Source organism: Eleutherodactylus coqui, chromosome 1 (genome assembly GCF_035609145.1).
Source record: "Eleutherodactylus coqui strain aEleCoq1 chromosome 1, aEleCoq1.hap1, whole genome shotgun sequence".
Taxonomy (NCBI): domain Eukaryota; kingdom Metazoa; phylum Chordata; class Amphibia; order Anura; family Eleutherodactylidae; genus Eleutherodactylus; species Eleutherodactylus coqui.
The window spans coordinates 163,567,789-163,577,839 of record NC_089837.1 but is presented as its reverse complement, the minus strand read 5'-3'; the positions used below and the strand labels follow the sequence as shown (position 1 = coordinate 163,577,839).

The following is a 10,051-nucleotide window of genomic DNA, read 5'->3' as shown; positions in this document are numbered from 1 at the left end:
TGCCGTTTTACAGACTTTTGCATTGCGCAAAAAACGTGCGATTTTCTCGCTGGTGTAAAACCACCCTTAGTCAGACATCATCTGGAATACTGTGTCCAGTTCTGGGCACCCCACTTTAAAAAAGACAGACAAACTAGAGCAAGTTACCAAGATGGTGAGCGGTCTGCAAATCATGTCCTATGAGGAACAGTTATAGGATCTGGGAAGGTTTAGCTTGCAAAAAAGAAGACTGAGAGGAGACTTAATAACGGTCTACAAATATCTGAAAGGCTGTCACAGTGCAGGGGGATTAGCCCTATTCTCATCTGCACAAGGAAAGACTAGAAGCAATGGGATGAAACTGAAAGGGAGACACAGATTGGATATTAGAAAAAATACTTTCTGACAGTGAGGATGATCAGTGAGTGGAACAGGTTACCACAGGAGGTGGTGAGTTCTCCTTCAATGGAAGTGTTCAAACAAATATCTGTCTGGGATGATTTAGTGAATCCTGCACTGAGCAGGGGGTTGAACCCGATGACCCTGGAGGTCCCTTCCAACTTTATGAGTCTATGAAAACCCACATCTAGAGCATGCTGTGTTATTTCCTATATTGTGATAAGTCATAATGATGACGGTATGGCAACCAAAACCCACATGTAAATTTCCATAAACCTAAGGCCTAATCCCCACGGCTGTATGCGTAACATTAGCGTTGATTAGGCAACCCATAGAGAATAGAGCAGAACGTGTGTAATACGTGGTGAAATAGAACATGCATTATTTTTCATGTGTGTATTACATGCAATGTATATACGCTAAATGTGAATGGATCAATGTACATTCATTGACTTCATTCACCGTGTACATTGTGCACAATACACTGTAATCACGCTTGTTGGAATGAGGCCTATAAGTGTCATAGCTGAACTAACAATTTCCTGTTACATAAATACAATAGGACAAAAGGACTGGATAGATATAGCATTTAGAGGGTTAAAAAAAACTCCCACACAAGGAGTCAAGTAAAGAGCCGATACAGTTTCCTGATCAAACAGGCATATCAGCTCTAACAGAAGGTAGGTACTACAGTAAGTCACGTAACTGAATAAGCTGGCTGTCTTTGCACACACGCAGAGATGACCTTTGTGTTCCTGAGAGATAAAAGGCTGTTTATGAGATATGTCACGTTTACTAGCAGCTGCCTAGAACCAATCCAGAGGTTATGCATCACATGATCCTCCGTTAAGTCTGGAATGCGTCGTTGGACACACGGCACGGCCACCATGTTCAGTAACATCCATTTGTCTATGATCTATGCGTGCAATTGTCAAACAGAGAACAATTGTGCAAGTCTGTCAGAGAAGAAGTGCTGCATTGCTACACCCTTTGCTTCCAGAATACACAACTCTGGTAGGTGCATGCTATAAACTGCGTATACAACTGATCAACGCCATTGTACCGGCCATTTGCACTGACCCTATGGGAGGTGACAAGTTTATGCGTGGCAAACAGGGTAAGACAAGGCTACATTTCTACAGCAGAAAAAAAAGGATTTATTTGCAAGTTCCCCTGGCATTACCACATATCAAAAAGTACAGCACTGACAGAAATCTTACAGGAAAGGGGGAAAAAAGTTATAATAACAAGCAGCAATACTTGCGCCATTTTGCGCAAATAAGTTTCCTAATGCTGTACATAAGTCCGGGGTTCCACATACATTGCGTTCCTAACTTATTTTGCCTTTGGGTGGCTTTACATGGTTCAACTTATTGTTCCTGTGCTTTCGCACTGGAGTGAAAGTCGTTCGGTAAATGGAGGCGGAGCGTACGAGAAATCTCTTAAGGCTGCCTGCCTCCATTCACTGTGAACAGGTAGTCATTCACAGATGGGGGAGAGCTTCCTCAAGGGCCGTTTTTTTGCCTTCCTCTGGATCAACATGGGGCTGAACTGGATGGACATTTGTCTTTTTTCAGCCTAGCATACTATGTAACCATCACTGAAAATCGCTGGTTTGAGCAATTTTTCGGCTGATCGTTGTCCCATGTAAAGCCACCCTTTCTTCAAAACAAAGTGCAGTAGTTGTTGGTTCCTAACAGAGAATAATGGGCATGGTCTCTATACAGTTCAGTGTCCATTGCTGCAGAACGGTCGTAGGCCTTGCCTTACAGGCCATCATGACAAGGTAGCAACATAGATTCCTGAGAGGGGACAGTTCCACAGACAAACACTTCATTCATAGGTTGGATGTTCACAGTTTCCCTTGCAGAGATCTTAGGCATCCGGTGTAGTCTCCGCACAGTCTCCATTGGGATAGCTCAAGACCGTCAATGCCGTTTCTTCATCCAGATGCCCTGCAAATCAGAAAAGTGGTTGGTTACACTGTTGTAATATAGGCAACACTATGGCGGCTGAGCAATAGAATATATTGTTCTTTTAGACACTTGACTAAAGGCTTTAGGCTTGTTTTTATATTTCTCATTGCAATTCAGCAATCTGCGGCAGTCCCATTGAAGTGCATGCAGTGATAATGAGCATGTGCAGCCACCGCTGCCACATACTTTGGGATGAGCTGCAGCTGGAGTCTCTGCATGACAGGTAAAACCCTGTTGCGAGATAGTCCCCTCAATAGGATACTATTGAAAGTATAAAATACCACAGTACTGGAGTGAACAAGCAAACAACTGCAATTTCTAGTGAGACAAAAAAAAAAAAAAAAATTTATTTTTTGAGGGAATCAAAAAAAAAAAACTATTACTTTTTTGACATCTATTAAGAAAGTATTTATCCTGCACCAAGAACACAGTCAAGGGAAGTAGAGTTAAAAAAAAACCAAACAAACAAAAAAAACAAAGACAGCGCTAGAATTGCCCATCGCCAAGAAATAAAATGTAAGTTAAAGCAATCAAGAAGTCATATGGGCTCTAGAACTGTAGCAATATTAATTACAGCTCATGCCATGAGAAAAAAAAAGTACATTTAACCCCACCCCTATTGAAGTTTTCAATAGATAAGGTACCTTAAAATGAAAGTACAACATGACCTACAAAAAAACAAGTCCTCATGGGGCTATACAAAACATAAGATTTTTTGAAAGCGGAGCAGGAGGACAAAAATGAAAACTGCATGTCCCCACAGAGTTAGGGCTCATGCCCACGAGCGTCGCAGGATATGCCCTCGGATTTACACCGCTGGAGTACCGAGATATTAAACAAAGAAGTGCCTGTGAGTGATGGCGGAATTCCACGGTCTCCATTAATGGAGACCTCCCGCAGCGTAAATCCGCGGCAAATAGAACATGCTGCGATGTATTGCCTGCTGTGGAAATCCATCGTAGAATTCCGCATGAAAGCATTGACAGGCAGAAAGCTATTAGGTTCAACAGAACCTAATAACTGTGGATTTCCGCCGCGGGAAATGCGGTAGAAATCTGTTCGTGGGCATTCACCTTTAACCCTTTGCAATCCAATTTTGGATTCAGGGTTTCCTAGGGGTTTTTCCCTTTTTCGGCCATTATACAATGGCGCCATTTGCTGGTTAGAGCCAGTACTGCGGTATGGGACATGCTGGAGAGGCCCCCCCAACAACAGAGCGACCAGTAATATACAGTAAGAATACCCTGCCAGACGTCTTTCGACATCGGAGCTGTACAGCCATCAATCAGAATGTCTTTAGACGTCAGACAGTGGATTGGAAAGGGTTAAAGTCACAAGTTATTTGTTTTGTTACCATTATGAGCAGCTTCCTTCTGTCTCCACCTTCTCCACGAGAAGTATCTGGATTTCATATTGGGCTTCTGCCTCCTTTGTTCATCTAGGAAGAAGGAAGGAAACTTGTGTCGTCAGTCAGAATGTTCTAACCAGAAGCCATACAGAATATTCACAAATGTAATTCCACATTAACAGCGGCCAGGTGTTACAATGTACCGAATGTGGCGTTATAAACAAACAAAAACGCAGAAAAAGAAATTTATGGCAATAATGGTCATTATTAATCTTGGAACATGCAGACAGAATGAGTCTCATCACCAGTTTCTAAGACTAAATATGCAAATATAGAGATGTATATGGAAAGCGCCTCGGGGTACAGTTATCAAAAGCTCCCCTGGTGTGGACACCTGGACCCAATGGGGTCTCTAGGTGCCTCACCTGTGCTTCCTCAGATGGTAGTCAAAAAGCCATATGCTATATGCGTCGCATGCCCTTTGTTAAGGGGAGAGCTGCACGGATGCTGGGGGACCTCTATGCAGAGGATCTCTCCCCAGTATATGTAATAAAAAACAAAACCAAAAAAAAAAAAAAAAATCTTGCGCTCCTAGATAGCCAGTAGTGTGAATAGATGGCTAAATAATGTACAAAGTGATCCAAAGGGAATTCACAGACACTTACTTCGTAGGAGGGGGATATGATCCAGAGAAGACCCCTCCTAGTATTGACGTCTCATGTTGTTACTGCAGTGACGTAAGGTGCCTGTGCGCACCGAAACGTGTTGCCTACACTTTGTGAATAAAGAAGATTTTTCACTCATCACTCCGGTGTGAGGACCTTACATCACTGCTGTAACAACACGAGACCTCAATACTAGGAGGGGGCTTCTGTGGATCATATGCCGCTCCTACAAAGTGCCTGTGAAATCCCTTTGGATCATGTTGTGCGGTGCGATATATAGCCATCTAGTCATACTACCAGCTATCCTAGGAGCGCAGGATTTTTTTTTCTTTACATTTTTGGTTTTCTTTTTTATTAAATATGCAAATATGGATTTCAAAACTCCATGCAGGAATAGTGAATTTCTGGTCTGTAAATTTGTGGATACATAACAGATTTTAAAATCCATATTCCAAAACCCACATATAACGGGAAGACATAAAATAAAGGCAGCTAACAATTATCTTGTGCAAATCTTATGGATTTTCTCTATAGATTTCGCCTTTTGCAATTGAAAAGAAAGCCACAGCCACAATACATGCAGATATGCAGCCGATTCATTTGAAAACCCTGCCTGAAAATACCCAAAACCTCTGTTCTTAATTAGGGAATGAATGCCGCCGGCCCCCAACAGACGCCACTGATATATAATGAAGTGTGAGGTTTCATGGTGGTTTCCATTCTTTTGGAGAAACGAATAGTGCTGCATGTGACAAATCTAACTGGACTGCTGGCAGAACCCTGTGCGAAGATGACCTGGAGTTATATAGAATAGTTATATATGTAGAGGACTCTTAAACCACTTAAAGTAACCCTCAAGTTAGGAGCTGAAAATGGATATGGAAGTCGTTATCCATATAGGGGATGATTACCTGTTATTTTTTCCCTCACATCTTGCTCCTTGGCTAATTTTTAGCCCAGCTCTATTAGGACCGAGTTGCGACCTGTGACTATAGTTCAGCTCTAGTTCATAATCTGTAGCAGTCTGCAACACACCCCCTGTAATATGATTGGTTCAGGCTGCCTCCTGTGTAGCCTGAACCAATGATGAGACAAGGGGTGTGGCACAGACTACTACACATTAAGCACTCTGGCTAAACCATAGTCACAGATCACAGCTGCATTCTAATAAAGCTAAACTAAAACGCAGCCAAGGATAAAGATTTGAGGAGATATAAATGGCAGGTAATCATCCCAGGTACCGACTTACATACCAATTTTGACCTTCTGACTAGAGGGTCGCTTTAAAGCAGCCCGAGTTTGATCAATGGCGATTTATGCAGGTTTTTTTCAATGAAGAAAAGAGAGATCCAACATGCCCAATCCTCCTTTTTCTTTGACATCTGCTGCCCAGCAGACAGTCAGAAGGCCCCCAACGCACATTAGATCATCGGCGGGTTTTACAAATTTTATCTACTGTATACAGCCAGTTTTAGGAACAACTGACTTTTTTTTTTTAACTTTTTTGTCCAAGTTAAAGTAAAAGCTTAACTATCAATACTAGTTTTGTACATCCCGTTTAACCAGTTTTCCCGCAAAACAAAAGGTTTTCTAGTAATAAAACTTCACTTTGTCATGAGAAAGGTTTTAGGAAAACTTCAAAAATAAAAACAAAAGCACACTGTATTTTTCCGACGATTTCGACAGAACTGTGCAGCGGGTCATAACTGCAGTCCTCCCGCTCCTATCCCAACAGTGATCTGCATAACAATCAGCACTGGGCAGCAGGAGAAGCTGAACATGAGGCGGCTCCTCTGGGCGCAGAGAACAACCATCCGTGACACCAATAGAGTTCACTACTACCGTGTTTCCCCGAAAATAAGACAGTGTCTTATATTAATTTTTGTTCAAAAAGGTTTAACTTTTTTACATGTATAGCTGTCTGGACACTATTTAAATTGACTTTTTTAATGAACTGTTAGCAGGGCTTAATTTTGGAGTAGGGCTTATATTTCAAGCATCCTCAAAAAGCCTGAAAAATCATTTTGTATCCTCAAAAATTCTGGAAAATCATGCTATGTCTTATTTTCAGGGTATGTCTTATTTTCAGGGAAACAGGGTAGGATAGTAGTGCTGATGTATCATCCCTGACAGAGGTCATGCCTAAATGTAGTCAGATCATGACTGAAGGTTTGGATCACAATAAAAAGACCAAAAAAAAAAAAAAAGGGCAGCAGATTTTGGTGCAATATAGCATAAAGCCTTCTTTTATTCCTATGCGACAAAAAACAACCAAACAACGTTTTGACCCGCCTAGGGACTTTGTCAAGTTGTGAATACCATCAAGTATTTTCGTAAGTATATCCAGGTTTCATTCAGATCCATCAACTGTCCAACATATCCTAACCCTTAACTGCCCATACGTCAGCCGTTAATGGGCTTTATTCTGATGCAATAGTCTTTTTACCGTGGCTGTCAGAAGCCTGGCACAGGTCTCCTGTGCCAGGGAGAGCGGGAGTCCGGCTGTTGGATAACAGCCTGGCACCTACACAAACAGCAGAGATCAGAGCAATACAAATGTTATAGTTTTAGAATGTGGCAATACAAATTTTCTTCATAACTTTTTTTTTTGTATTGTGGAAGAGTAAAAAAAACAAAAACAATTATATAAAATTTCTATTGCTGTAAACATACTGTCAGAATAAAGGAAACATGTAAATTATACCACATTGTGAACACTGTAAAAACACAATGGCGTATTTGCTATACGGGGTCGGAGACTCGAGGAACAGATATTCTGGTACCACTGTCTCACTTGGTCTCTAGTATCGCAAGTAGGGGGAACTTTCACACGGACGTACATTTTTCCGCATCTCCTTTGTATCAGGTGAACAAATCTGCCGACCACTGCGGCCCACCCGGACTGGGTAGCTTATCAGTCCAATAAAACAGCTGATGCCCACAGCTTCCTGTCAGTTCAATAAAACAGCTGGCATGGAGCTGTGTGTCAAGCAGGCACAATGGCGATCAGTGGTTCTACTGAACTGATAAGCTGAACTGTCCATTAGGTGTGCAACGTGGCGATCAGCTGCTTTGTTCGCCTGGTGCAGGGCAGAATGGGGCCTCCGTGTGCTGGGTGACAGCAGAGACAACCAGACAGTTGTACCAAGTGGTGCAACAGTGAAGCCACAGCCAATGCCACCCTAGCTCTGTGTGTAAGGTGGGCAGTTCTGCAAGCCAATCAGATGTGGGAGAGGAGATCTTGACGGGATGAGGCAGGGTGAAGGAAGTGCTCCTTGACAAGAATAGAAGCAGCAGGTGACAGAAAGTCAACATTTTGGTAACAGCATTCGCAAGATGCTCTTTTTTGCCCACCTTACTTAAAGGGAACCTGTCACTTGTGTAAAGCACTGTAAACTAACTTATGGTGCTGTTAGGCGAGGTGGCAGGGAGCCGGGACACCTACGTTTTACGCCCACCAGCTTCTTTGTTCCCTTGGTGAAGTCCCAAGTATTTTCAACTGGTGCTGATCAACATGCAGAATGCCAATCATGGCTTGTTGGTACCATTCATACACACAAGTGGATCATCAGTAGGGGGACTAATAACAGTTCATGTGATCGTCCACCCATACAGATTGCATTCCTCAGCAGCACAGCCTCCTGTACACCGGTGGTGCAGAATTTTCTGTAGGGTGGCAATTCTGCTGCATCCCGAGTTACAATGCACCAGGGTGAGAGATGAAGGGCTCCTGCCTACAGCCAGACTATTGCTGCAGAATCCATGGCGGGCATCCGCACTGAATAGCGCCCATAGGATGCTATGGAAAATCGATTCTTCCTTCACACTTGCGGAAACCAATTGCGGTTTCCGCAAGAAAGGTGGGGGTGGGAAAAATCGCAGCAAGCTCCATTTTTCCGCTGATTCTGTGCCGACGGCTTCCATGGAAGGCAATGGAAGCCGTCCGATCCATGGCCCTACCGCAATGACATTGCGGAAAGGTCGTGGATTCCGCATCGTCGCCTAGCAATGGCGTGGAGAGAAAAAAATTTGAAGAAAAAAAAAAATCAGTACTGTGCATGCCCAACGGCGAGCCACCAGGTCCGTCCGCAGTCCAGATTACCCAGCGGCAGACCGGGTACGTGCGGACGCCGCTGCTAGCAAAGCTAGGGGATTCCACGTGTGTAATCCGGCTCTGCAGTGTGCCCAGAGCCCTGCATGTCACTAGAGGGCTGCAGTCCGACGGGCCACTACTCGCCTCCTACAGACCGGCTATACTGTACCTGCCGCGGTCAGCGCCTCGCACGCCGCTCTCTGCACCTGCCGGCGGCTCTCCGCATGCCCAGCTATGAGCGCAGCGGCTCGGACTTCACAGCAGCGGCCACCCAAGGGGAACACATCGCGGAGGAGGGCCAGGAGCGCCGACACCGCAGGGCCGGCACATGCAGGGTCCTCAGTAATCTCCTGACCATCCACCTTATTACCGGGCTGCAGAATAACCCCGACCACAGCGCCCCCTGCGGTCAGACGCTTGCGTACATCCCTCAGTATTTCCCGCAGCTGGCGCTGTGTTGCCGGGAGGAGCAGGGATTCCGGCCGGCACAGGAAGAACACCAGTCCGAAGCGGCTAGCCCGGCTCTGGGCGGTCTGTGGCGGCGGCTCGGGGCTCGCCCCCTTGCAGTGCCCTTCTTCTGATGGCTCCTTAGTGTTAAATACATCGCCCGCATTCAGCAGCTCGGCCGGGAACAGCTCCCGCAGGAAGTCCCTGAGCAGAGCCCGGCTCTCCGCCCGCTCCCACAGCTCCCCGACCAGCAGGACTTGCTGAGGACCCCCGAAGCGCTGCAGCAGCTCCCTGAAGTGGCTCTCCGTGCAGTCCCTGGCCATGCTAGCGGCATCCTCCAGCCCATACACGCCGCATACGGCACGTAGACATGTAGGCAGCAGTGCCCGGACCGGTCTGCCGCCTCCCATAGGCCGGTAGGGGACACGCCCACCGCTTGCCACGCCCCGCCTGCTGCTCGGGTGTTCCTAGTGCACCTGTCTACACTGCGCGCAGGACAGCCGGCCACCTGCAGGTCAGCAGACTGCCGACCTTCGGACATTACTGGGAAGTGCTCACCGCTTCAGATGCGGCTGCCAATGTGCCATGGCCAAATAATGACATGACCCAATGGCAGCAGAACCATATTGCTAACAGTTGGCAGCCTGCAGCCTTCAGGGATGCGAACCTGTGTTTGTCTGCTTTTCTAGACAACTTATCCAAAAATCACAGATAGGCAACATGTTTAATAAATGTTGGAAATTCATAGTGAATGATAAAGGCCTCATTCACACAACCATACGCTGCTAAACCCCCTCCCTTTTTTTCAGCTTCCATCGAAGTCAGTACTGGTGTATCTTGTCGACACTGGAAGCTAGGGGTTTGACAGCCCTTAGCAGGAGGGAACGCCCCTGTCAGGCCCCTGCTGCCGATTGGCTGAGCGTGGACGATTCTGCACTGCTGGCCGGCCGCTAACACACTGACAGCGGCCAGCAGCCTGTGGAGGCACTAAGCGGCCGCCCGTCCATGGTATTATTGTATCTTGACACCACCGGAAGTATTGGTCTAGCCAATATACAAGGTATTTGACGCCTCCTGTTCCTGATTGGCTGGACGCCATTGTCCCCTTTCTCGGCCTCACAGGTCCTGCGGAGACTGTAGGCGG

General features: G+C 45.7%; 1 protein-coding gene across 1 annotated transcript; it reads right to left on the bottom strand.

Moving 5' to 3' along the window:
• Positions 1-1,523: 1,523 nt before the first annotated feature.
• Positions 1,524-9,309, bottom strand: C1H2orf72 (chromosome 1 C2orf72 homolog). Its single transcript, XM_066602999.1, has 3 exons — positions 8,630-9,309; positions 3,709-3,792; positions 1,524-2,333 (listed from the first exon to the last, which is right to left on the bottom strand). Exons 1-3 carry the CDS (start codon positions 9,228-9,230, stop codon positions 2,254-2,256), a joined length of 765 nt encoding a protein of 254 aa, XP_066459096.1. The 5' UTR covers positions 9,231-9,309; the 3' UTR covers positions 1,524-2,253.
• Positions 9,310-10,051: the final 742 nt, after the last annotated feature.

Coding starts and splice junctions, on each gene's coding strand:
- C1H2orf72 (XM_066602999.1), bottom strand. CDS start 9,230: ATGGCCAGGGACTGCACGGAGAGCCACTTCAGGGAGCTGCTGCAGCGC. Junction 3,793..8,629: donor CGAGGCGCTGACCGCGGCAG/GTACAGTATAGC, acceptor CCTTCTTCCTAG/ATGAACAAAGGAGGCAGAAG. Junction 2,334..3,708: donor GAAGGAAGCTGCTCATAATG/GTAACAAAACAA, acceptor TCTGATTTGCAG/GGCATCTGGATGAAGAAACG.